The 27877-nt window shown below is 49.2% G+C and overlaps 1 protein-coding gene across 4 annotated transcripts in view; it reads right to left on the reverse strand.

Annotated features, from left to right (window-relative positions):
- The window catches only part of HMOX2 (heme oxygenase 2), a 39120-nt gene that overhangs the window by 10963 nt on the left and 280 nt on the right, over positions 1 to 27877 (reverse strand). The window contains exons 1-6 of one of the 4 annotated variants that reach the window (XM_013995672.2): positions 5056 to 5193; positions 4322 to 4448; positions 2942 to 3059; positions 2071 to 2562; positions 1203 to 1329; positions 388 to 1108 (exon numbers count right to left, since the gene is read on the reverse strand). In XM_013995672.2, the coding sequence (XP_013851126.1) occupies positions 981 to 1108; positions 1203 to 1329; positions 2071 to 2562; positions 2942 to 3059; positions 4322 to 4407 (951 nt within the window). In that variant the 5' untranslated portion in view covers positions 4408 to 4448; positions 5056 to 5193 and the 3' untranslated portion in view covers positions 388 to 980. Of the gene's footprint in view, positions 1 to 386; positions 1109 to 1202; positions 1330 to 2070; positions 2563 to 2941; positions 3060 to 4321; positions 4450 to 5055; positions 5194 to 27877 lie in introns of those variants that run through there. The other 3 variants (NM_001244412.1, XM_021085820.1, XM_013995673.2) reach the window with 3 other exon arrangements.

Genomic DNA, 27877 nt, shown 5'->3' on the forward strand with positions numbered 1-27877 from the left:
AGTCGGATTCGTTAACCACTGCGCCACAACAGGAACTCCAACCCCATTTTTTGAGCAAAACTTCTGCAGGTCCTAAATACATAAAATAGGTAATAAACTATTAAATATTTAAGTTCACATTTCTATTTTAGATAATGAATTATTACATAATACAAGTACATGCCTTTTTTATCCCTATTTATAAAAATTTTTTTTCCAAAAAAAAAAAAAGCCCTCCAGAGCTTTCTGAGAGGTAGAAAACCACAGGCCCAGATGGCCTTAAGGGTCTTCGTGAGATGGTCCCAGCACCCGCCCTGGAAAAGAGGGCCACTGGAAAGCGACCACAGTACTGGGAGCAGGTGAAGGGGCTGCCGGCACCAGCGAGAAGGATGACACCACACCAGGAAGGAGGGAGGCAGCTGTCAAGAGTCCACTTTATTAGCACGTGGTAGCGTTTACACAGCTCGAGGGGGAGACAGGCCACCGTTGAATAGACCCCACTCAGGCAGGGTCTCTGAGGGAGGCTGTGAGCCTGGCTTCTACCCCCCGGTGGCCCTTGCCCCTAGGAGGGTCCTGCAGAAGAGCAGCCACATCTGGGGAGCCTGGACCTGCTGGCTGCTCCATTCCCAGCAGGGGAAAGACCCCCCCCCACCTAAATGCCGACACAAGAGGAAGAGCAGAGGGAATGAGCCTTAGGGTCAGAGGAGTAGGCGCCCCAGAAGCAGAGCTGGTTCCAGAGGCCTGGCTGGCCTGCTGAGCTGCGCTGGCTACTCCCACTGCTGTGGACTAGGGGCTGCAGCGGGGCGGGCCCGCACCCAGCTCAGCATCTGGCCCGCAGACAAGATGCTGACAGGCAGGCTTTAGCATCTGGCTTTTATTGGGTGCTTGTTTTCTCAAGCCCAGCATTAAAAAAAAGTCACCTGAGGTGGTAGTTCGGTTGTGGGTGGAAGTGGGGGTGGGCCATTGGTCAGGAGGAGCGCCAGCGTGCTGGGGGAGGTCCTTCACATGTAGTACCAGGCCAAGAGGCTGGCAGCCAGGGCCACGCTGGCCGCCAGAAGGAACTGGAGGCTGGGCTTGCTCAGCACAGCCAGGGCTGTTTGGAAGGGGCAGCTGCTGCCCTCCAGGGCACCTGCACGGCAGCACCAACAGACACGGCATCAGCGGGGGTACGGACACTCCCAGCCCAGGGTTTGGGGGAGGAGTGCAGGACACATGAGACCTACCTTTGTCTTGTTCGCCAGAGTAGTAGGGGCACTTGCGCACATCTCCTTTCCCATCGTGCACGGGGAGCCCGTCGGCCAGCGTCTCTTTGGCCAGCAAGGAGCCAGCCTGGTCCAGTTCATTAAATACCTGCAGGTGCCGGGGATCAGCAGCCATCACTGGACTGTGTACACTGCTTCTAGAGAAAAAGCTCCCCCCCCCACAAAGGGGGCCGGGGCAGGCCAGGCATGCCCAGAAGTGTGGGGGTGGCACCTCGCCCGGACAGAGCTCTGGGAAGTGTGGCCGCACCAGTGCTGCTGGGGCTGACAGCCCACAGCTGAAACTACCGGGAGACAGACATGAGGAGAAAGCAAAACTGCTGCCCCCAGACCCCGGGGAGCACGGGTACTTCTCCATTTCCAGGCGCTGGGTATTTTTAGCAAGAAACAAAAAGAGGAATGTGGGAGAATGAGGCCCAGGCAGGGCTGACAGCCGACTGGAGGGCTTCACAGAGACCTCCTGTGGCTGCCTTCCTGCTGTGAGGCTGGGGCTGGCGCCACACAGAAGCATCTCCCCAGGCCTGGGCCCGTCTAACAGCTGCCTGCAAACGGCGGCGTTCTCCTCTCTCTCCTTGGTTCTCTCCCTGAACTTATCAGGGAGGACTGTTCACAGCAGCCCGTGCTAAGAAGGGGGAACTCCACTCCTCATGACCAGAACAGGGAGCGGACAGCTCCCTCCTCCCCAGCGCCTCCACGTGCTGGGGCCTCGCTGTCCCCAAACACGCTCATGCCCTCTGGTCGACGCGCTCCCTGGACTTGACCTGGGGCAGGCTGCGCTCATGTGTCCCAGTGCACTGAGGCCCGTCTGGGCAGCTCTGGGCCCCGGCAGTACCTGCATGTTGTACTCGAAGGCCTTGTTGGCCTCCTCCACGATCTTCTCTTTGGTCTCCAGGTTCAGGTCCAGGGCGTTCATCCTGGCCCGATAGAACTGCTTGAACTGCTGCGCGTTGTCCACGTTCTCAAACAGGTAGAACTGGGTCCCTTCCCCTGTGCTGGGGAGTTTCAGGGCCCGCTGGGCCACCTTCTTCAGCACCTGGCCCCCCGAGAGGTCCCCCATGTAGCGGGTGTAGGCGTGGGCCACCAGCAGCTCTGGCTCATTCTGCCCCACGTAGTGGATCCGCTCCACATACTTGCGGGTGGCCTCAGAGCACTGCGCCTGCTCCTCCCAGTCCCCACCGTAGAAATACTCCATGTCCTTGACCAGCGCCTCCTTGCGGTGCAGCTCGGTGGGGAAGTACAGGGGGGCGAAGGCTGGGTGGTCCTTGTTGCGGTCCATCTCCTCCTCCAGCGCCGAATAGGTGAAGTACAGCGCGGTAGTGGCCAGCTGCCGAGGGCGAAGGGGAGACCGTGGGACAGGGCCGGGGCCTGGGCCGGCCACTCCCGAGCCCACTGCCCACACGTCTGAGCAGCTGTAGACAAAGGCGCCAGTGGCACCCCCTCCACTCCCCAAAGGCCCGCTTCTACACAGTGAATTATTCGTGGGTGCAGGGAGCTTTTGCTTCTTAAAGGAAGGACCTGGTGAATTCTCTGGTGTAAGGATCACTCCCTTTACATGACTGTGTTATTCCGTTTAGGACATGAACCCACAGCCTGGTGTGGAAAAAGACCCAGCTTCCCCCTCAGCAGCTCCAGGGGCGGGAGTGGGGCTTCCTCCTGGAACTAAGGCCCCCAGCCCAGCCCAGCCCATGACCAAGGGCACGAACCTTGAACAGCTCCTTCCTGATGTTGCCTTTCAAGAAGTCCTTGACGAACTGTGTGCTTTCTGCCCGGTCATGTGCTTCCTTGGTCCCCTCTTTCAGGAGCTCGGAGAGGTCCGCCATCCTGTGGAGAGGGCACGCGTGTGTGAGTTCGCCCTTCCCAGCCCAGGCTGACTGGCTGCTGAGCAGAGGCTGCTCAGAAATGTGATTCCAGCCTGTTACCAAGGAACACGGGACAGGCAGACGTGGGTCTGCGCCAAGGACATGGGCGACACCTGGATGACTGCGACCGCTGCCTCAACCATGTCCGTGTCTGTGAGCCACTCAAATGCTTGGCTTTGGTGGCCACCTCATGCCCAGAGAAACACAGGCCTCTAATCTGCCCACAGCATTTGCCGGCTTTGGGGAAGAGAGGCCCTTTGGGCAGGTATCTCCCAGAATCCACACCACTGCGGACTGACTGCGCACCTGCTGGGGTGGCCCTGCTGCCTCCCTCCCACCTTGGACCCAAGGCCTCCTCAGGATTACATGTGGCTGGACTCAGGCGCAGGAGGTTGACATCAAGGCCGCGGAGACTGGAGCTGGACCTAGGTTTGTTCTGCTTAACAAAATTGGGCAGGGTGGAGCAGGGCCGACAGATGCCAGCAGCTGGTTCCAGTCAAGGCAGAGAACACGCTGAGCAGGTGAACAGGCAGTTGTCCATGAGAGCGAGAACAACTTGGCCTCTCGCAGCCCAGCCTCTGCTGGCTTCTTTAAGAGATTGGCTTGCATCACCACCCATGTGCTGAAAATAGTCTAGTATTAGCAATTATTTCAAGATATAAAAAAAAAGACATTAAAAAAACCCTTGTGGCACAACAGGTTAAGGATATAGCACTGTCACTGCAGCGGCTCGGGTCACTATTTTGGCATGGGTCCAATCCCTGGCCTAAGCATGGCCATTGAAAAAAAACAAAGTGAGCAAACAATAAAACCAACTTCTTTGCCAAGGCGAGGCTAGGAACGATGGGAACCTGAGGCTTTGCCTGAACTGGCCCTCCCCAGTAAGAAAAGCCCTGAAGTTAGAGTTGCTCACACATTCAAAGGGATGGGAGACACGGGAAAAGATGCTAGCTTTGCCTCTGGTCACACTTTCTTACCCCTGATGACAAAACGCTTAGGACTTTAAGAAGAAAAAAGGACCAGGAACGCCGTCAAATTTCCCCATGCAGCACTCCTCCCAGTGTCATCCTGCCTCCAAGCATGAGATGGGTGAGAAGGAGCAGGAGGGCACTGAGCATCCTGGGATCCACAGCACCACCACCCCTGACCGTACACGGACCCGGGTATGCTGGGCATGGCAGACCCTGGGCCCACCTGACTCCCCTCGGCCAGCCCATCACTCACCTGGTGTGGTTTTCTTTCTCTGGGGCCCCAGAGCTCTTTTCCTCCGGCTCATCCACCCCCTCTGAGGTCTCCAGTTCCACTGACATCGCTGCCAAGTGTGGTTCTCGCAGCTCTCACCCCTCTGGGCCTGTGGAGATGAGGAGCAGATGATGTGCTGCCCACGACAGTTGCTTCCCCCAGACACCTGCTGGTTCTGCTCTTCTCGGAGCCAACGTAACCCAGGAGTCACCCATGTGCCTCAGGACTGTTTTTATTAAAAATAAAGCTCTGCCATTACTGGGACCATATCTGCATAGGGACAAAACGTCAATATGGATGGTGGTAAAAGCAAAATGTCTTGATGCTGAACTTGCTGTTTTTCTACCTGCACTGTGGGTATTTAGGAGAATGTCTTTGTTGTAAGAAATATATACTGAGGTATTCAAAAGTCAAGAGGCGTATTACCTGCAACTTACTGCCAAATGGTTCAGAGGGAGAGCGTGTACATGCGCATACATGGGGGGCACGCAAGGAAAGCTCATGGGGTCAGATGCTGAGTGACAAGCAATCTGGATAAAAGGTACACAAGAGTTCACTGGACCATTCCTGCCACTTTTTCTGTATGTTTGAAATTGTATCAAAATTAAAAGTTACCTAAAACATAAAATAACAAAGAAAAACAATCATTTAAAAAATACTGCAGTGCAGCCGCTCTCCGTTTGGCAGCAAGCACCCCTGAGGCCAGCCTGACCTACCTGTTAGAGGCAGACGGCCTGGTGCAGAGAGCAGCACACAAACCGGACCCTTACGCCACGTCGTCCAGAGCAGCTCCAAAGGCACCCGCCAGCCCCATGAGCCACACTGAGTCACCAGGCGAGCAGACTGTGCCCAGCCCACTCCAGACTCCACCAGGCTCAAGGAGTAAACACGAGTTAGCCAATCAGTGCCCCTGCCTGCTGCCACGGCCGAGCCTTCGTCAGTCAGGGAGCTAAGGTCCCAGAAGACAAGCTCGCCCTCCACCCTGGCAGTGCAAAGGGGTGGAGCCCAACCGGGAACTTTCCAGATGAACAGCAGCACAGCTGTACCAACAACTAACAAAGTCACACAGAACCAGAGCTACCAACATGGGGGCCAAATGGAGTCAAGGAAAGAAGAGGCCTTAACTTTATACCACACCCAGCACCTGTTTACTGGGTACTACCAAGCTCCGCTGAAAAATGAGTGTCAACGGTCAGGACAAAGAAGTGTAAGAAATGGTCCTTTGGAGAGTTCCCATCGTGGCGCAGCGGAAATGAATCTGACCTTCATCCATGAGGACGCATGTTCCATCCCTGGCCTCGCTCAGTGGGTTAAGGATCTGGTGTTGCCATGAGCTGTGGTGTAGGTCGCAGACTCAGCTCGGATCCTGAGATGCTGCAGCTGTGGCGTAGGCCAGGGCTACAGCTCCAATTCGACCTTTAGCCTGGGAACCTCCATGTGCCACGCGTGCGGCCCTAACAAGACAAAAGAAATGGCCCTTGAAGGACATAAAGAAGATAATTAAAAACAGCCTATCTCAGCCCACAGACATAACACTGTTAACATGCTGCTGCAAATCCTGAGTTTTCTCTCAGCATGTCGGCACATCTTGTTATCTTTCGGGATATTATAAGGCCTGGTTTGCTCAAAAGGATCTCTCTGAACCTTCCCTTACCTTTAGATTTAGCGTTCATACGATGCGATTAAGGACAGGACAGGAGCTTTTAGCACAGCACCTGCCCCGTGTAAAGCACCCAGCAAACATGAGAAATAATGCCACGTACATATGCTTTGGCTGAGGCTCACTGATGTCCAAGAACACTTCGAAAAGAGCTGAAGTACAGTAAGACAAAGCATGATATCACTTATGTGTGGAATATTTTCAAAAGGGGGGGTTTCAACTCACAGAAACAAGAGCTGAATGGGGAGTGCCTGGGAGTGGGGGCAATGGGGGATGGCTGGTAAAAGGGTTCACATTTTCAGTTACAATATGAATAAGGTCTGAGGATCAGATGTACAGCATGGTGACACTAGCTGATCATACCGTGTTGCATAACTGAAATTTGCTAAGAGAAGAGTTCCTAAGTGTTCTCATCAAAAAAAAGTAAATAGGTGGGGTGAATGATCAAATCTGACCATTAACTGTTTTACTGGATGATAACTACACATTGGGGGGAGGGGTACTGTCACTTAAGCAACAAGGCTTCTTCTTCTTTTTTTTTTTTTTTTTTTTTGTCTTTTTGCCATTTCTTGGGCGGCTCCCGTGGCATATGGAGGTTCCCAGGCTAGGGGTCCAATCGGAGCTGTAGCTGCCAGCCTACACCAGAGCCACAGCAACACGGGATCCGAGCCACGTCTGCAACCTACACCACAGCTCACGGCAACGCTGGATCCTTAACCCACTGAGCAAGGGCAGGGACCAAACCCACAACCTCATGGTTCCTAGTCGGATTCGTTAACCACTGCGCCACGACGGGAACTCCAAGCAACAAGGCTTCTGTTTCTCTTATAAAGAGACAATGAAGGGAAAGCCAGCTTCCACCAGTGCCCACCCTGGCATTTTTTTCTCAGCAGCACTTTATTTGTGCCAGTCTCCCCACAGGTACCCCCTCCGCCCCCCTCATCGACCTTGTCCTGTCCAAGAGCCCCTAATTCCCTCCTTCCAGCCCACAGGAGGCCCAACTCCGGCTCCAGGGGCAGGACCACAGCAGTCGGCTTCACTGCTTAAGCTCCAGGGCCCAGAAAATAACAGGCTCTCCAGAAACACTTGCTGAACAACAATCTGAAGGAAAGACGGCGGGCGGGGGCCGGTGTAGAGCATGCTGCCCACGCCATGCACCGCGGACAGCAAGAGCCAGCTGCAGGCCACCACTCCAACAGGCTCCAAACTCAAACAGCATTTAAGGAGTTTGCTTTGAAGGAAAGACAGACACCAGCTCATCCCACCCCAGCAGCAAGACAGTGAGTCCTTAATGTGGGCTGAAAGCTCCATCTGGCAGGGAAGAACATTCTTGGGAAGGCTCAGTTAGTACATTCAACCCACAGAGTCTGGGTGCGAGGAAGCGGGCCCACGTCCACCCGAGGCCTGGATACGGCTCCTCAAGGGAGTCGCCTGCAGGGCAGCTTTCAGGAAAGACCTTGTACGGCATTCTCTGAACAGCTACTTGGCCGCATTTGGTCAGGGTGACCTCTACCCTCGAATCCTTTTCTGCTCTGCAGGAACCACTGGAATCCCTGGAAAATCAGAGGCCAACCCATAAATGTGGAGCCTTTCTAGACTTCAACCTCTGCTCCCTAACAGGAAGCTTTCCCACCCCTCAAGACAAACAAAACAGGAGTTCCCGTTGTGCCGCAGCACAAAAGAATCCACCTAGGAACCGTGAGGGTGCAAGTTCGATCCCTGCCCTCACTCACTGGGTTAAGGATCTGGTGTTGCCGTGAGCTGTGGTGTGGGTCGCAGACGCGGCTCTGAGCTGGCGGTGCTGTGGTGTAGGCTGGCAGCTATAGCTCCAGTTTGACCTCTAGCCTGGGAACCTCCATATGCTGCTGGTGTGGCCCTAAAAAAAAAAAAAAGAAGTAATTCATGGTAGTCTGTGCCAAAATGATTAACAGCCATACTATGATATTTGAGAAAAGTCACACTGCCTAACAATACAGGGCAGAGCTCCTCAAACAACAGTAAACAGGAGTTCCCGTCGTGGCACAGTGGTTAATGAATCCGACTAGGAACCATGAGGTTGCGGGTTCGGTCCCTGCCCTTGCTCAGTGGGTTAACAATCCAGCGTTGCCGTGAGCTGTGATGTAGGTCGCCGATGTGGCTCGGATCCCGAGTTGCTGTGGCTTTGGCGTAGGCCAGTGGCTACAGCTCTGATTCGACCCCTAGCCTGAGAACTTCCATATGCCGCGGGAGCAGCCCAAAGAAATAGCAAAAAGACAAAAAAACAAACAAACAAACAAACAAAAAAAACAGTAAACAATGGACTCCTGGCACCAGTGTGACGAGGTGATGGGCTGTACCCAGGCACAGGAAAGCCTACATCAACTTATTTGTGGATACTAGTCGGGTTTGTTACCGCTGAGCCACAGCAGGAACTCCCATAAACTTTCTTGTTCAAAAAGGACTCCAACACTGACTCCAGCTATGTATACTAATGACGACAGGAAGGGTACGGCTATGTATAAGTATGCTAGTGATGACAGGAAGGGCATCTGGAAAACTATCAATGCATGTTACTTGTTGGACTTTTTAGCCAACTGCTCTTTCTTTTATATAAAGAGGCTCAATTCTCTTGAAAAGGGAGAGGGAAAGGCAGGCAGAAGGGGCGGGAGGGACAGAGAGAGGGAGGAATTAGACCAAGCAAACCAGCTAAGACCCTGTACTACAGGGTCAACATCAACAGGAAGTCCCCTGGGCCCCTGACTTTGCTTTTACAGAACGGTGTCTGTCCTCTCTCTTCTGCTCCCGGAACTGTGACCCTCTGCGTATAACTCTACTTCCACAACTCCCGAACATGATCACTACTGGTGTGCACTCCTGCCTGCTCTGAGAGAAGTGACACATCCCATCACGAGTGTTCCCTCGTGGGGGCCTGCCCAGCAGGTCTAGAACACTGGTTTCAAAGCCTCTGCCTTGGTAAATGACAGGCTCAAGGCTCTGGGGCTTCCGAAAGACCAGCCGCGTTCAAAGACGTCAAGCCCTCCTCCACAGAGACTCACCTCCGCAAATCTCAGGTCGGTTAGCCCGGTGCGCTGCTGCCAGATGGAAACATCACGTCAGGCCACGTCATCACTCCTGCTCTCCCAGTGGTCCCAAAGGCATCCCTGGCAATCCTTTTCATTCCCCTTCTTTCTCTTTGCCTCAGAACACCACAACTGAGGGAGGGTGACAGGCTGCTGAGCTTGGCCAGCACTAGAGAAAGTGCTGAAAGTCCTGAAACCAGGACAGTTCTCCCCCTACGTAACTGACAGTGACCGGCCAACAGCTACCGCAACTCATCCGAGGATGAAAGAGCCAGAAGCAAGGCGAGTGGCGGCTTAGACTCCTGCACCCTCCCTGCTGGATGGCTTCCTGCTCGGCGTCAGCAGAAAGCCTGCTGGTGGCTCAGCAGAGTTCACTCCAGTCTAGAACTGGTGTCACTTTAAGGGGTGATAATTCTTCAGCTTCCACTAGTGTGTGGTCCTGCCCCCCCCCCCCCGCCGCCGATTATACTAGAAGCTCCCCTAGAAGACAGACCAAGACTCCCGCAGATGCTGAGTTTCCCAGAGTCCAATGCCATGTTCCAGATCACCTACAGCACCCTGGGGAGCCTCCAACCTGAGCTGGAACCGGTGCAGATGCACCAATGAAATGCCTCCTGAGGAAGCTAGCTCAATGAAGGAGACCAAAAAACACTGATTAAATTCTCAAATACGGAGTAAAATAATAAAAAACTTTAGTGGTATTATGTCTCTGAATTAAATAGCATGAAACCCACTTTTATTTTTCTTCAGATCTGACTCCCCCCTCCCTCCCTCCTTCTCCCTGCCTCCACCCTTCTTCCTAGTGGTCTGGGTTTTCTAACTAATGACTCGTTTATCATTTCTGCACCCTGCAGCTGGCCGTTCTCACCCCACAGGGCCCAGCCAGGTTGGCGCCTTCATTTACTGGCCAGTATTGTGGTTGTTCTGCTGCTCCCCAGCGTCCACTGCTTCCCTCCTGGGGCCCCAGCAGCCCAGCGTCTCCCTTGCAGTGCCTGCCCCCTGCTGCTCTCCCCACCTCAGAGCTGGGCACTGCCCGGGCCCTCTGACTGCTGATACAGGCCCAGTCCCACATCCCCGCTGCCTGTGAGGGCAGGTGCGCCATCAGGCTCTGGCTCCTTTTCTTAGCCAGGACAGGTAATGAGGCCTCTGGTTTCTTCTGTCCCAAGGCCTGCCTCTGGTCTTTGACAGCTTTCTTCCCACAGCCCACGGATGTGTGTGTGTATGTGTGTGTGTGTCTGTCTGTCTGTCTGTCTTCCACTCTTCTGGATGAACAAATAGCTTTCAGTTGTGTATGTCTTTGTCTACGATCTCACTCCACCCACTTATACTGTGACCTTCAGAAGGGTCATAGTTCAAAAATGATGCATCACCTCTCACAGAAACCATATACCATATATGCCGCGTAAATGTTCTTAAATGATAAACACCGAGTCCAAGAGTCCAAGACAGAGCCTTTCCTAGACCACCAGGTTTGTTCCTTCTCTACATCCCCTAAAGGCTTTTTGCCTTTAAGTGAGAATACTTGCTCCTTGCTGTTGAACAACCCCACGTTCAGGCCAACTCGGTTCTTAGTGGTGCCGTACACTCCTACCAGGCAGGCCTCAGCAGAGAGAAACAGGTTGTTTAGCCATCACACAAGTTCTTTTCTAAGTATCTGTCTACATAAAAAGTACAAATCCTAACATCCTACTTACAACCTCACATATGACTCGGGGTACAAACAACCCTTGGTGCTACTTCCGAGGGAGCAGGACCAGGAGGGAGGAAGCCAGGGGCAGGAAGGTGAGGCTCTGAGAGCCTCCAAGTCTCTCTGGCTCTCTCCACTTTGCACCTGTACAGTGGAATGAACACCCACCCAGCACTCAATACAAGGCTCTTACTAGGATCAAATAAGATAATGACCATGAAACCACTTTATAACAAACATTAGGTTACACAAATGTTACAAAAGGAATTGAGCGTGAACTCAGAACAGTTTACTAGCTGTAAGCCGTAGTTATCCACCATAGGAAGTTATCCACCATAGCAGGCTCTACCATGAGCTTTCTTCTGACCTTGCTACGACACCAGGAAACTCAACAGGGGGAAGAAGCCCCGTTCCCAGATGCGACATGGAGATAAACTTACTCTCCTTAGCACTGTTTCAAATCCAGAATTTATAAACCCCGCACCAAGGGCCAGTTTTGCATCCCATCTGGCAAATGGACATGCAGAAGAGGTGCAACCTGTTTTCAGAAGTCAACAGCCACTTGACTAGCTCTGCCCTGCTCCCAGACCTCACGGAGGCTGGAATGTTGTGGGGGAGGGAGGAGCTCAGTGGACCTGTGCTTATAGGGGCCACTTCCAGGCTCCCACTCACCGCTGGTTATCGCTATTCCTTCAGGAATGGAAAGGCAGCTGGACCCTGTACAAAGGGCATGGTCTTTAGAGCTAGAAAGATCTGGGCTTGAGACCTGAGGTTCCAATGCTTAGTAGCCCTGTGGCTAGAGGTAGGCCATAACCTTTCGAAGGCTGAGTTTCCTCGTCTATAAAACTGGGTAATACAACTCCCTTTGCTCTACAATGTCAAGCGTGCTGTGAGGCCTAAATGAGCTCATGCGAGTACAAGGGCCTCATGAAATGTAATGCTGCTCCAGTGCTGATGATCTCTTAAGGAAGCTGTTGGCGAAAATGAGCAGCCAGGTGATTCTGAAACACTGAGGAAAAAGTCATATTCGGTGAATCCACACAGACTGTTCTGAGAAGGTCACACCTGGGAACCTCTGCCTCAGCCCTCATTCTCAGGCAGGGTCAGGAAGTGGGAACGCCTGTGCCTCCTGAGGTGAGCCCTGTGACCACTGCAGCCAAGCCAGATGTTGGGAGCGGGGCATAGGAGTGAACAGCTCTGGCCCTACAAGGCAACTGATAAGTGGGGCCTCCCAAAACCCTGAGAAAACCATTCCATCTAAGTCAAGAGCTTCTGAGTTTATAGAATAAATGGCCTGAGGTCTCTGAACTCTGGTGCTGCCACACCTCAGGAAAACTTATACCCAGGCTTTGCCCCTTTTATTTTGATCACTGGGTGAATTCAATCCCACAGCTCATTGAATGGATGACTATTAACTTCTTGATAAAGAGCAAGTTCAGACAAGGAATCCTGGAAAAGTAGGAGTCCAGGGACACAAAGCTCTTGCATCACACTTACTCAACACATACCTGCACCTTTGGGCAACAAGCAACCAGAAAGCACCTAAGCACACTAGCCTCTTAGCAACCTCAAAAGGCGGCCACGATTCTGGTAGTCGAGACCTCTCTGGCAGGCTTTTGTCTCTAAGGAGGAGGGTGTTTATCGCTAGCACGTTCAAACACCACTGAGCAAGCACTCAAAGCAGATACTGAGACAACACCTCAAACACTGAAAAGAGCAGAGAAGGGACCACAAGTCTACAGTGCTGGTGCCAAAGACGCCACTTCCTTTACAAAAGAAATAAACATAACACCCGCCCTGTTCCCCGAGTGCCGCCAGGTCTCAGGGCGGAGAAGACAAGACTCTTTACTCCCATGAGAACCTGGGGGCAGGGGGCCCGGGCGGGGGGTGATTTTCTGGCTAAATTCTAAAATGGTTAGGCTGGGATCTTCTAAGAACAGAGCCTAGGCACCAGGCATCCACAGGGCTGGTGTAACAGAGTAAATGCTGATGAGACCGTGGGTCACCACTAGGTACCATCACGCAAAAATCATTCCAACTTTGGAACAATCCTGAAAGCACATGTGCTGTGGACTGAGTGATTGGTCACATCTCCTTTCACTAGGGGAAACAACAACTGTCAACTGTGGGTGGAACTACTGTCACCTGTGGCTTTAGCATCACTTGTAAAGGACGGCTACAAAATAGTGTTTGGGGGTGGAGGCAGAGAGTGGGGGACGCGGAGGCTCCTGTGGAATTTCCATTTTGGAAAACCTAGAAGTGCTGCCGGCTCCCAGGTACTCTCCTCTCTACAGACAGCTTGATGGAACCTAAGGAGCATCCCTGCAGGGACTGCAGGCCCTCAAGTTCAGCCGCTGAGGGTGGTACACAAGAAGAGCCCCAGACTGAAGTCTAACAGATGTGGACACACCAGGCTCAGTCCCCTTTGAGCAGGGTCCCATGACTACGAAGGAACTAAGCTCAAGAGAATTAAGTAAATGGCCAAAGTCACTCAGAGTAAACAGTCAAGCTGGGACCAAACCTGCGTCCTGAATGCAAGGCAATTCTTCCCATGTCCCCAGCTAACCCTCAGTGGTACATGAACGTAAAATCAGTATGGAGTCACAGCAGACTACCAGCAGCATGGAAAGAGGTCATGCTACACCGCAGTTGAGCTCACACTGGAGGGGTTTCTAAACCACTGAGCGCCATTTGTTTCTTCAGTATGAAAGGGGAGCTCAATCCTATGATTTCTGACAAGTAAATGCTCAGGCTCCTCTTTGAAGACTCAGAAACTGCTGCTGCCCATTCCCATAACACTCACCTTGGCGCGCTCAGATTACATGGTACCCCGAGAAGACGGCTCCCCTGTGAGCCTCGCTTTTGGTGACAAGTAGGGCAAGCCAAGGCTGAAGATGATTGAACCCAAAGGGGAAGATGGGGCCCCCACCACCACGCGGCGCCTGGAGGGAAGCAGCCAGAATTGCCAGGTCTTGGTAGACAGTGAAGCCAAAGGATCTGGGGCATCCTTTCTCCAAAGGGAGGTCACAACAGCATCTGCACATTTCTATAGCACCTATTACCATAGTAACTATAGAGAAAGGCAAGATCTGGTTTCAAGAATCTGAAAGCGTGTCCTCCATATGTTGAGTGTTTACAATCTATTCAGTCCTAGCCTTCAGTCTTCTGAAAATATATCCTGCCTTGGAAACAGCAGTGTGATGGAAGAAATGTATCAGCATAAACCTCTTACAAGACCAGCAACTCCATAGACGAAGGCATTGGTCAATCAAATAAGGTGGCTCCCATACCTCACTATGGACCTGTGGGATCTTAACATGTTTCCACAGCCCCACAGAGTTAGGGATTACTCCCAGGCTTTTCCACGACTGCCTAGACTCTGGCGGCAGGGGGAAGGGTGGGTCAAGCAGAGGAGAAGCCCCCACCAAGAACTGGCAACTCTGAAGTTCCCGTTGTAGCGGAGCAGAAACAAATCCGACTAGGAACCGTGAGGTTACAGTTCGATCCCTGGCCTCGCTCAGTGGGTTAAGTGTCCAGTGTTGCCGTGAGCTGTGGCATAGGTCACAGATGCGGCTTGGATCTGGTGTGGCTGTGGCTGTGGTATATCGGTTGGCAACTACAGCTCCATTTCAACCCCTAGCCTGGGAACCTCCATTAGCTATGGGTGCGGCCCTAAAAAGCAAAAAAAAAAAAAAAAAAAAAAAAAGAAAAGAAAGAAAACTGGTAACTCCATGAGGCTGGCCCTATCCTTAGAGGCTTGGGTCTATGGTGGCAGGGGACCAGCAGCAACAGCTCTTGGGCTTTCTTAGAGTAAAAGGCTGAGCTTCTCCAGCGTTTAGCAGCAGGCCCTGCCTCTGCTGGTGCAGAGGTCAGGGGCACAGAGCAGGCGTCCTGCTGCCATCTCCTCTCTCCTTCCCTGTATTAATGAATGAGGCAACTGCTCCTAGGAAGGGGGGTTCACAAAGGTTTTCCTCCCTCAGGCTACCTGGCCTGATTTGTACATGAATGACAATGTCCCTTAGGAGTAGCCAGGAGATGGAGGGTAGAGAAACTATATTGTAGGTGATGCGACATCTTCAGCAGTTAACTGTAACAGCAGCCTTCTCTTCCATTCTAACAAGCCTCTCGGAATGAGAGTTGACTTAGAGGGATAATCTTCAACTCAATAAAACCAATTTTTTTTAAAGACAAAACATTCACAAACTTCACTAGTAACAAGTTACTTACAACCCCCTCAAAATCATGCTTGAAAGGCAAACAAATCCCGGTGGCACAGTGATTACTTCATAAAATGCCCTTAAACTCTCTCTAAATACTCTAGCTCTTCACCGAAGCCTTCTAGGAGCCAGGGTAAGAGATCCGATCATCACACATCACTCTGCCTGGTCTATGCATCAAATTTCCAGTCATGCACTTTATTCCATTTTTTCTTTGGCCACACCTGTGGCATATGGAGGTTCCCGGGCTAGGGGTCTAATCGGAGTTGCAGCCTCCGGCCTACGCCACAACCACAGCAACACCAGATTCAAGCCACGTTTGCAACCTACACCACAGCTCATGGCAACGCCGGGTCCTTAACCACTGAGCAAGGCCAGGGATCGAACCTGCATCCTCATGGACACTAGTCAGATTCCTTTCCGCTGAGCCATGACTGGAACTCCATTGCTGGATCCTTAAACCACTGCACCGGCCGGGGATCAAACTTACGCCTCCACAGCCACCCAAGCCACTGCAGTAGGATCCTTGACCCACTGCACCAGAGCCGGAACTCCAGCCATAGGCTTCAGTTTCTTCACTAGTATGAAATCCTCAGGACACAGCCTCCCCATGCAGTAGTCAATGGCAGTAACTCAGTGTCTAATTTAGGTACAAATCTAAGTATTTGTATTTCAGTATACCTCCTATGACATGGAAGCTGAATCCCTCCATCTAAAAAGTTCTAGAAGATGGGCTTCACAAGTCTAAGGGCAGCCACATGCACAAGAAGCCCTATCTGCTCAGCATAGTGCTAATGTCAGGACACCCAAGGAGTGAGGCAATGACTAAGCTGCATCCTACGATAGGCACCCAACAAACCTCACCTGAACTAAGCCAGCCACGAGAGAATCCACTGCCACACACAGGCCGAGAGACAGCACAGGGATGTGGTTAAGGCACAGGCTCTAGTCAGGCACGACAGACAGCCACCTGGTTCTGCTGCACTAGCTGGGTGGCCTTGGACCAGCTATTTCACCTCTCAATCTCAGTTTCTTCATCCAGAATAACAACTCTGCAACGTAGGTATCAAGATTAAATGAGATAATTTACTTATAAAACTACTATATCATATGGTACTGATTAATAAAGTGTCTAAAGTTAACAAATGTTCCTGAATACTTCTCTTTTTTTTTTTTTTTTTTTTAGGGCTGCACCCACAGCACAAGGAGGTTCCCAGGCTAGGGGTCAAATTGGAGCTGTAGCTGCCGGCCTATACCACAGCCATAGCCACGCTAGATCCAAGCCACGTCTGTGACCTACACCACAGCTCATGGTGCAGCTCAATCCTTAACCCACTGAGCAAGGCCAGGGATCAAACCTGCATTCTCATGGAGACTAGTCATATTTGTTTCTGTTGAGCCATGATGGGAACTCCCTGTTCCTGTAAACTTTTTGTCAAGAAATGGAAACACCCCTGTCCCTCTGAAAGGCTCTACAGACAGCATCACATCTACACTGGGTCACAGACTGAACTGAACGCTCACAATGAAGAACCCCCTTCCATTCTTTTTTTTTTTTTTTTGGTCTTTTTGCCATTTCTTGGGCCGCTCTCGCGGCATATGGAGGTTCCCAAGCTAGGGGTCGAATCGGAGCTGTAGCCACCGGCCTACGTCAGAGCCACAGCAGCGCAGGATCCGAGCCGCATCTGCAACCTACACCACAGCTCACGGCAACGCCGGATCGTTAACCCACTGAGCAAAGCCAGGGATCAAACCCACAACCTCATGGTTCCTAGTCGGATTCATTAGCCACTGCGCCACGACGGGAACTCCCCCACTTCCATTCTGATGACACAAGACACCAAGGGAAAAAACAAAAACAAAGCAAAACAAAAAAACTTTGGACTTTCCAGCAAAATGAACTGTGGAAAGGACCTAAAGGAAGGTGATCACCGGAGTCCAAATTCTTTTAAGGAGACTCTGAGTTAGGTGAAGGGACCTCCATGCTACAGAGGGTCAGAACTGGAGAAAGGACATATTACTGTTTTTTCTTTAGAGCAGCTCATCGCTATCAATAAAAGTTTATATAAATGAAAATTTTACTTGGAGCACATCATTATGAGTAAACTATAATTTAAAAAAGAGAAAGAAAAAAATTTTTTTCTTTTGCATTTTTTTTTTTAGGGCTGTACCCATGGCAAATGGAGGTTCCCAGGCTAAGGGTCTAATCAGAGCTACAGCTGTCGGACTACACCACAGCCACAGCAATGCAGGATCCAAGCTGAGTCTACCTATGCCACAGCCACAGCCACACCAGATCCTTAACCCACTGAACGAGGCCAAGGATCGAACCTACAACCTCCTGGTTCCCAGTCAGATTCATTTCTGCTGCACCATAACGGGAACTCCAGAAAAAAAATTTTTAATAAAAATTTGGGAGTTCCCATTGTGGCTCAGTAGGTTAAGAACCCAACCAGTATCCATAAAGATGTGCCCTGAGGATGCAGGTTCAATCCCTAGCCTCACTGAGTGGGTTAAGGATCCAGCATTGCCACAAGCTACAGCATAGGTGGCATAAATGGCTCGGATCCGGCATGGCTGTGGCTGTGGTGTAGGCTGGTAGCTCCACCTTCAATTTGATCCCCAGGCTGAGAACTTCACATGCTGCAGGTGCCCTTAAAAAGAAAAAATAACAATTATTTAAAAAAAATTTTTTTAATAAAAATTTACTTGGCGTTCCCTTGTGGCACAGGGGGTTAAGGATCCAGCGTTGTCACTGCAGCAGTCTGGGTTGCTGCTGTGGTGTGGGTTTGATCTCTGACGGGTTTGATCTTCTACATGCTGTATGCATGGCTCCCCCCCAAAATTTTTTGAAACGGACAAGAGTCTAAGACTCTTCTCATCCCTTCATCAGTTTACAAAGAGACAAGATGAGGTTTGTTCTCGCACTAAGCTCCACATCACCCATCACACCTTCATCAAACATCCTTTACAGCGATTCCTGCGGAAACCGAATTTCCACCAGAACACAGAAGAGGCTGCTCGTCGATGGGGCAACTTGGCACTGTCCAGAGATGACAATGAAAAGGGTCACATACCTCCCTGGGAATAGAACTGATTAGCATCTGGGTCACTAGGAGGCAAAAGCTTAAAAGCAGGCTCAGTAACAAAGCCAGGCAGAGGTGAAGCCCATGACAGAAATGTGTTTACCGACAGTTCTTCTGAGGGATGGAACATAAAACTAGGAAAAATTGTAACTGTCATTTATCAGTCTCATGTCTGACTGACACGGAGGCTAAGAATGAGGAGAAAGAAGTCCTACTGCCATGTCTGCACTAGCTGGCTACATCACATGCCCGGGAACGCCAACACCCTCATTTATAAAGTAAGAGGTACATCCTCAGTGGGGAGGATGACACAACAGGAGGCAGGGCCGGAAAGACTGTGGGCTTCCCCACCCATTTCACACAGAGCAGCTCCCCTATTCCTTGTTATCCTTCCTCCAAAAATGGAGTTGTGCTGCTTCTAAATATAAGGTCTAGATAATAATGAGCTGGATGATCTTGGAGGCCTGATTTACATGAAGAGCTACCTAAGCAAGCCTTTCACGATCCGCTATGGCACTTGTATCCTGTTATAGTACTCATTTGTACGCATGTCTTTTCCCAGGTTATGGCTCATTTATCTTTGCCTCCTATTGCCTGACAGAGGGTACCACCTCATCAGGGTTTGTTGAATGAATGAATGAATGATTTCCAGAATGTGAGGTAGTCTCACAATCAAGATATTCTCAAACATGGAGTTCCCTTCGTACCTCAGAGGTTAATGAACCCAACTAGCATCCATGAGGTTCCATCCCTGGCCTCGATCAGTGGATTAAGGATTCGGTGTTGCTATGAGCTGTGGTATAGGTCACAGACATGGCTGGGATCCTGAGCTGCTGTGGCTCTGGTGTAGGACAGCAGTTGTAGCTCCAATTCAACCCCTAGTCTGGGAACTTCCAAATGCCACAGGTGCGGCCCTAAAAAGCAAAAAAAAAAACCTCCAAGAGCAGACGAGAAAGAGGACATTTAAAAGTTAATCCCAGAGGAGTTCCCTTGTGGTGCAGCAGGTTAAGGACCCAGCATTGTTCCTGCAGTGGCTTGGGCTGCTGCTGTGGTTTGGGTTCAATCCCTGGCCTGGGAACTTCCATATGCTGTGAGCACTCCCAGGAGAAAAAAAAAAAAAAAGTGAATCACAAAGACGAGAAAAATGGCTGGCTGGTGAGTAGGCATCTTTGAGCAGCATTATTACTGTAGAAATTTCTACTGATGGGGGTAGGGGGCTGACATGGGCCTCCTGAGGGTCCCAAGTACATAATGCTTTGCACTCAAATAACTCACTATTTCATATCTGAAAGAGCAATGATGCATTGCATTGGTTATAGACTGGCTTCCTTACATTCCTGAGATAGAGCTACTGAGAACGCACCTTCTAAATGTTAAGGACTTTGAAAGCTTCATTAAGAGCAGAACACTGCCTTACCTTTATTTTTAAAAAAAAGAAATGGATAGGCAGAATTTTAACAGTCCAGGTAACAAATCTTGCCAGCACTCCTCCACCCCAACCAAGCATTACCACTGACCCTTCCTGCTGTCCATCTTTGTGAAAACCCTTTATTCTCCCAGCTGGCTTTAGAGAAGGGATTTCATAGCAGTATTCGCTTTGTGTTTGTTACTCTAAGGAAGGGAGTCAACCATCTCTTAACAAACCCACATCCTATTGTTAAGGACATTTTGTAGGAAAAACACCAAGGCATTAGGTTATCAGTATTTCAAGAGGAAAAAGCAAAATGCTACAGTGATCCCAATTTATCAAAAAGAAAATAAAAAACAAACAGCAATTTGTCACTGTGAAACTGAATAACTTCCTGTTCCATGAGGCAGTCCACATAAAATACATAAATTAAAGATACATGAAGGGAGTTCCTGTTGTGGTGCAGTGAAAACAAACCTGACTAGTATTCATGGGGATGCGGGCCTTCCTCAGTGGGTTAAGGATCCAGCATTGCCGTGAGCCGTGACGTAGGCTGCAGGCATGGCTTGGGTCTGGCATTGCTGTGGCTGCGGCACAGGCTGGCGGCTACAGCTCCAATTGGACCCCTAGCCCGGGAATCTCCATATGCCGTGGGATCGGCCCTAGAAAAGGCAAAAAGACAACAACAACAAAAGAAGATACATGAAGTGGGTGCCTATAATTACCAAGAGGTCTCCAGAACCAGCCCAACATTGTCATCATTAATCATTACCGAACAGGAATTCAAATGGCCCAGAACATCTGTTGACTAAGGACCTGATTAGGCATTAGGCAATATTGTATGAATAACTAGGGGGAAAAAGGTAGATAAAGCAGAGGAACTGTCCAAGAAAGGCAGAGACTCATGTGCTCCAGGGCACTGAGAAGTTTACCCTTTTCCAGTCAAACCCAACACAGAAGGCCAATACATGAAGCAAGGACAGTGGAGCGTCCAGTTAAAGCAGTGGGGCAGAGGGTGGGGAGGCGGCCGAGACTCAGGAGCTCAGCTCCTCCCGAGCCCTTAGGAACCCTGAGCCGGGCCTCGGGTGGTGGCTGTGGTCTAGGGGAGCTCCATTGCCCACTGCGAGTGCTGTGTGAGCTCTAGGACAGTCTTTTAGGTCTGTATGTCCAAAGCAGCAGAGGGGAGCTGGTCCTGCATCAGCCACTCTTCCTAGACCTGCCCAGGGCTCCCTCTGCTCTTTCATACCTTGTTTTCAATAGCCCAGCAGTTTCCAAAAAATGTCCTGACCTTCCAAAAAGCATGTGATTTCTCGGTCAACTCACCCCACCCCCAACACTCCTACTTGGCTCTAACTCTGTCTCGGGAGCAGGTACACATTCTGTTTGACTCCTCCCTGAGGGCAGACCTGGAGCCTCACCCACACTAGTCAGTTAGGGCACTTTAACTGCCCCCCTCCTGGGAACCAGATTAGATCACAGTGTACGTGAGAACACGCTGTCCTTTGCATGAGCACTAATGCATGTCCCATGACACGCAGTGTTTGATAGAAGGCTGTTTGTTTACAAGGAATTCTAGGGTTTCTGTCTTTAATCTTCCACCCAAATACCTCTTCACCCAAATACCTCTTCACTGGAAGATACACATTCAGAGACGTGCACTTCTGAAGATGGACAGCAAAGGTATTTGTCAGGATATAATAATTATGAGCTTTTTTGGGTTGCAAATCCCTTTGAGAATCAGATGAAGGCTTCAGACTCTCCAGGTCAATTACGTATTTTTAAAAATGTAGCCTACGCCATTCCAGAGCAAGCACAGGCCCCTAAAGTTCATCTGATGACCCAGCACTCAGGTTAAGAATCCCTATTCTAGAGGAGTCATGTTAAGAGATATTCTTTTTGTGGGTAGTATGTTTTCAGTAAGACCCCTGAGTGCTTCATTAAAGAGAGGCTTCCTTCCTCTCTTCTCTTCCCTACTCTTTTACCTAAGCCAGTAGGTTCAGTTCAAGTTACTGCCTTGTCCATTTCTCAGCTCTTCACTTCCCTGACCTCCCAGAATGCTGAGTGTCAAAACGACAATCATAAACTGTACAGAGTCAATTCACTGTTTCACACGTCCCCAAGGTGACTGCCAACTCCGAGTGAACAAACTGCTGGGTCTGCTGTTGTTTTGCACACCTCCTCGGTGCCAATACTCTGCACACAATAAAGGTAACACAGGCTTGCCAAATGGACAGATAGCACTGTTTCTTTGTCCTTTGACCTGCAGGCATTTGCATTTCAATGTTTCGACTTTAAAACCTGGGCATATGCCACATGCAAAAGCCAAGAAAAGCCACATGCAAAGGCAAGGAACCATAACCTACAACAGTCAGTCGCCCGACTGCCTTCCTCCAGGGGCCATCAGTGTAACTTTTTGCAAACACAAAAAGTGTTATAAAGCAAGACAAACACTGACACTGAGCACGAACACTTAGAAATTTTACTTAGGCTGAAAAAAAACTAAGTGTGTAGTAAAAGAACAGAGTATTTTAAATTATTTTCTAATTAGTGGACTATCTGCCATTACCAAACGAAAGAAGACCCGACCCTCCCCTCGTCCTCCTGTAGAAAAATCAAGAAAATAAGGTTTAATGCCACTTCACTACGTCTGCTTTTCTCATCTGCCTTCAAATACTACTACCTAGAGCCCTCTCTCAACCCATGCTCAATTCTGCTCACCAATTCCTCCCTTCGTCTACCTCCCCTCCTCCAAACTGCCCTATAAATAGCTCCAGGTGACAACAGTTCCTCTGCAGAGCCCTAGTGGCCTTGCCAGAGAATACGGCAGATCCAGTATTAAGAAAGAGATGACTACACTTGGGCATGTGACATGTCATGTTATCATCAACAAATATTTATAATGCTCATGAGGTCTAAGATTTTGCTTGGGACTTCAAGGAGCTGTTAACAGAGAGAGAAAAGGAGAGAGGGAGGGAGAGAGAAGGAGGGAGGGGGAGGGAGATGGAGAAATAGAAAGATAAATAACATAGCAGGTGTACTATAGTATAAATACTAATTATGCCGTAAAGACAACAGTGCTAAAGATAGAGCCGTGTGTTCCAGATTTTCCAGGACAGCTCTGACTCAAACATCCTGTCTCACCAACCCCTTCGGGATACCTGTAAGCTCAGACTATGGATCCCAGTATTTGGCATAATAAATACGATCACCACACCGACTGATAAGGCAGGCCAGTCAACTAGATTAGCTAAAAGCATGATGGCAGATTGTTTTAATCATGTCAGCACCTTCCTACAACCCTCAGGTAAGTGTGGGGTTGAATACAAGACAAGACAGTGAAACTTGAGTCTTCTGAGACTGGGAGAGCTCACTAGAGCTCCCAGGGAAGATGGGAGTATTTAGAAAAAGTCAGGCTGGACGCAAGACACTTGTCTCTTGATGCCATTCTTTCCCAAAGCCCTTTTAAAGTTCCTGAGAACTATGACAATCATTAGGCCTGTGATACTCCTAGGAAGGAAACAAATCTATTCGTGTGACAAAAATTAATTTTTCCCCTAAGCAGAGAGAAGAGAATATCCACTTGCTGGGCCTCTGGCATAAACGCTGACAGCAGTCACTGTGTTCAACAAGCACCCCCTCCTATCCTCTCTGCTGTCTTCCTCATGTACCTGTCACCTACTTCTGCCTTCTTGCCAGTTTACTCCCTCTTTTATCCAGCCTGTCCAGCTGTGGCGCAGTTTGGGTCCCTGGCCGGGGAACTGCCACATGCCCCATGCCCGGGGCACCGGCAAAGAAAAGGCGGGGGCGAGGAAACAAGAATCACACGGGAAACTTTAAAAACACAGGTTCCCAGACTCCATCCCTAACTCAGTGAACAGAAAGGTTTGGAAACCCCTGTCATAGGTGAAAAAGCAGCAATCAAGGCTCCAAAGTCTCGAAAGCTTATCAGGTATTAACCTCATTTTTCAGGCATGGGGTTTAAATGTTTTTCTCTTGGAGTTCCCAGTGTGGCTCAGTGGGTTAAGAACCCAGTATAGTTTCTAAGGATTCAGGTTTGACCCCTAGCCTCACTCAGTGGGGTAAGGATTGGCATTGACACAGCTGCGGCTGGGATTCAATCCCTGACCCAGGGAACTTCCACATGCCATGGATGCAGCCATTAAAAAAAAAAAAGAAGAAGAAAGAAAAATAGCTTCCTTTTTTGGGAGAAACAAACCACTTTTTTCTAATATAAATTAATATGTATGTATTTGGATACAGACACCTGCATGAAAATGATAGTGCTGAACAGCTATCTGTGAGTGAAAATAATGGTTACAAATTGATTAATTAGCTCAATTTTCTCCTTAATTCAATCCTTTTAAAAGTACAAACACAAAGTCAGTGTAGCAGTTCCCTGGTGGCCTAGCGATTAAGGATCTAGTGTTGTCTCTGCTGTGGCCCCTGGAACTTCTCTGTGCCACATATGCAGCCAAAAAAAAAAAAAAAAATCAGTTGATCTGCAGACTTTCACAGAGAGGTACTTTCATAGAGAGAGATACAAGAACACATTTGAAAAAAGAACCCTCCTCAACATCACATCACTGAATAGCAAGAAGACATGCATTCCAACACAATTCCTACTCCATAAGCAGACCAAACAGCCCTTGATTATTAAAATATTTGCTTAAAAGAAATACATCACATAGAGAAATGCATGTTTGCTAAAAGCCTTTTAAAACTACATCAAAGCAACATTAAAGCCCGCTCAATGAGAAGAGCTTCATAAATTTAACTGCTGTTTTGAAATGCCTAGTTAAGGCTTCAGAATATTACCTTGTTAAGGTCTGAATATAGGATGTGGTTGATATGACGACCCAGAAAGAGTTCCTGGCTCCATTTCAGCCAGCCACGACTGCAATGTAAACACAATCCCCTCACGGGCTGATCATAAATACATTCCCTTTACAACAGCTATGCACCTCTAAATTATCTGTAATCAACTCCAAAAAACATCATTACTCTTTTTTGCTTTTCCAGACACGCCTGCAGCATGTAAAAGTTCAAGGGCCAGCGATCGAACCTGGACCACAGCAGTGATTCTAGCCAAGGCAGAAACTACACCAGGTACTTAACCCACTGAGCTACCAGGGAACTCCATCATCGTTTTTTTTTTTTTTTTTTTTTTTTTTGCTTTTTAGGATCGCACCTGTGGCATATGGAGGTTCCCAGGCTAGGGGATGAATCGGAGGTGTAGCTGCCGGCCTGCAACTCAGGACCTGAGCCGAGTCTGTGACCTACACTACAGCTCAAGGCAAAGCTGGATCCTTAAGCCAGTGAGCACAGCCAGGAATCGAACCCGCATCTTCATGGATCCTAGTCAGGTTCCTTAACCACTGATCCATGAAGGGAACTCCCCATCATTGTTTTTCTTAAATAAAAAGACCGGTCACACAGAAAGGATTTATGAATAATTATAACTGCATACTTTGTAAGTATGTGTAATACTGCTAGAATAGACTATTTGTTGTGAGCTGCTGTATTTCAATACTGTGTGTCAAACTTATCAGAAATTTTAAAAGAATGTAAAGCCACGGAGTTCCCATTGTGGCACAGTGGAAACAAATCTGACTACGAACCATGAGGTTGCGGGTTCAATCTCTGGCCTCGCTCAGTGGGTTAAAGATCTGGCATTGCTATGGCAGTGGTGTAGGTGGGCAGCTGTAGCTCCAATTCAACCCCTTGATCCCCTAACCTGGGAATCTCCATATGCGCAGGCACAGCCCTAAAAAGCAAAAAAAAAAAAAAAAAAAAGAATGTAAAGCCAGCTGCCCACATTAGCTGACTTTAAAATGTGTAATATGGGAGTTCCCTCGTGGCTCAGGAGATTAAGGATGCAGTGTTGTCACTGCCATGGCTCTGGTTACAGCTGTGGGGAGGGTTTGCTCCCTGGCCCAGGGAATTTCTGCATGCTGTGGGAGAGACCAAAAAAAAAAAAAAAAAGTGTAATATAATGGGGGACATCTTATGGACTGCATGGCAAATACATGAAGTCAATATGGAAAAGTAAACCACAGAATGAACAATATCACAGACCACCTCAGTGGTCACCAGAGTGAAATATCTTCCATATAAGAAAAAAAAATGGGAAGACTCCCCCCCCAGTATAAATAGGTAATTATATTAACTGTTCCAATTAAAGACAGCCCCACCACCACCACTTGCTGGCAAGAGTTAATTGGTAATGGCACTGCTGCTCAGCAGGGCCAAAATATCCTAAGGGATTATTCAGATTACCAGAAAAGACAGAGCTTTCATCTGACGATTTTCACACAAACAAACATGACAAATATAATAAATTAAAAAGCAAATAACCTTCACTGTGTTCAACACAAAAGGAGACGTGACCCAGATTTCTTAATTCTCCCCTTAAGTGCTATGAGAAAAAGAGATTGCATTAAACGTCTATTTATAACTTTTTAGTTAACTATGGCCAATAACACACAAGGAAGTAATTCATTGTTCCAATTTTTTATTTTTCTCTCCAAAGAGTTACAAGTTAAATTCTAAATTTTACACTGAAATATACAATCCCAATTTTCAAAAATATCTTTCTCCTAGAGCAGTGATACTTCAGTCTTTGGTGCAAATCTGACACAGAGCTCAACTGTCCTATGAAGAGAGTCAGTATTTTAAAATGAAACCAGGAGTTCCCATTGTGGCTCAGCAGTTAACAAACCTGACTAGTACCCATGAGGACATGGGTTCGATCCTGGCCTCACTCAGTGGGCTAAGGATCCAGCCTTGCCATGAGCTGTGGTGTAGGTCGCAGACGCAGCTCAGGTCCCAAGTTGCTGTGGCTGTGGTGTAGGCCAGCAACTCTAACTCAAATTCAACCCCTAGCCTAGGAACTTCCACATGCCACGGATGCCGCCCTAAAAACGACAAAAGACAAAAAAATAATAATGATAAATAAAATGAAACAAAAAAAATCAAGGTAGCCCAAAGGCCGCAGATGTCTGTCCAGTTTTGCTTTTCAACAGACTCAACAACGGGTGAGCCAAAAGCAATGAATATTTTACTTTCTGTAACTCATCTTCTCGGCACTGTCATTTTCTAAAGCAGTTCATACTCCTGACTCTGGTGACTGACAGGATCTCACCTTACTGGTCCAGGCAAAGGAAAAACGGAAATCAAGTCAGACAATGGGGAAGACACACGTTTTTCCTCTTCTCATCCCCAGGCAAATGAGGTCACTCAATGAGTATGTTTCCAAGGTCCCTCCAATTCTCATACCCTCACCAGTGACTGGCCTTAGATACTGTATTCAAAAACTTTTTCCAAGTTCACCCAGTAAACTTGTAAATGCCCAACTGAACTGTGAGCTCCTGCTAAGTATATGATGTTTTGTCCTGTGATGTTTCTTTAAAAAACAAAAACAAAAAACTAATGAATAAAGCACAGATTTACTCATTTATATTCTTTATACATCTCAGAAAAACTAAAAATTTTAATAGGGCAGTTAAAATTAAAAAAAAAAAAAAAACCCACCCCGGTTAATGCCATAACAGAAACTCAAAAATATAAAAGCAGTAAGCTCCTGTTTCCTACTACTTGGGAGGACAGTGTAGCAGGAGGGGAAGACAATTTAATCCATTTCCAATCTCTACAACTCTACTTAGGAAAGAGCATGGGATCTGGGGACAGATGACCAGGTACAAACCATCTGTGCCATCTTCTTGGTTGGGAAATGCAGCTCGAGGCTGTCAACCTGAGACTCGTCATTAACCCCACGTTACAAGTGGGAAAATCATCAACTCACAGGGCTTTGTGAGGGGCTGAGGGAGAGGACTTCCTGAACCCGAGCGCACTAGACGATGTGTACCCTTTCTCAGTCACGCTCCGCTGTGGGTGCTTCTAAGAGCCACGAATACAACACAATAAGCACGAACAGCCCCAGCCACCGTTCCTCGGAATCAATTTCAACGGCATGACAAGGACAGGCCTTGTGCAAAGACTGAGCAAGGCGACCCTGGCAGCTTTTACGTGGCAATCAGTACACACCTAGGCACTGCGATTATGAGGCGACAGGTAGACTTCCCGCCAGACCAACCCACCGGCTGCCCCTGACGTTGGTCTCTCGCTATCTGGCGGCCGCAGGTCCCTCGGGAAGTCGTGACAGGGACTCAAAGGGCCCTCGGAACGAGGTGAGTCAGGAGGAGTAAGGGCAGAGCCCGGGCCCAACAGCTCGACGCCGGCCCAGGTCCGGGTCCTCGCCCGACCAAGGTGGACGGACGTGCCGGCTGGCAGATACCGGCTGCGAGCCCCGCTGGGGACGCCAAGTCCGCCCGCGACCCGGGGGTCAGCTCCCCCGGGGCACTTGTGACGCCGGCGGGGGGTGGGCTCAACGGGGACCAGCGCGAACGGGCGGTTCAGGCCTCC

Source organism: Sus scrofa, chromosome 3 (genome assembly GCF_000003025.6).
Source record: "Sus scrofa isolate TJ Tabasco breed Duroc chromosome 3, Sscrofa11.1, whole genome shotgun sequence".
Classification (NCBI taxonomy): Eukaryota; Metazoa; Chordata; class Mammalia; order Artiodactyla; family Suidae; genus Sus; species Sus scrofa.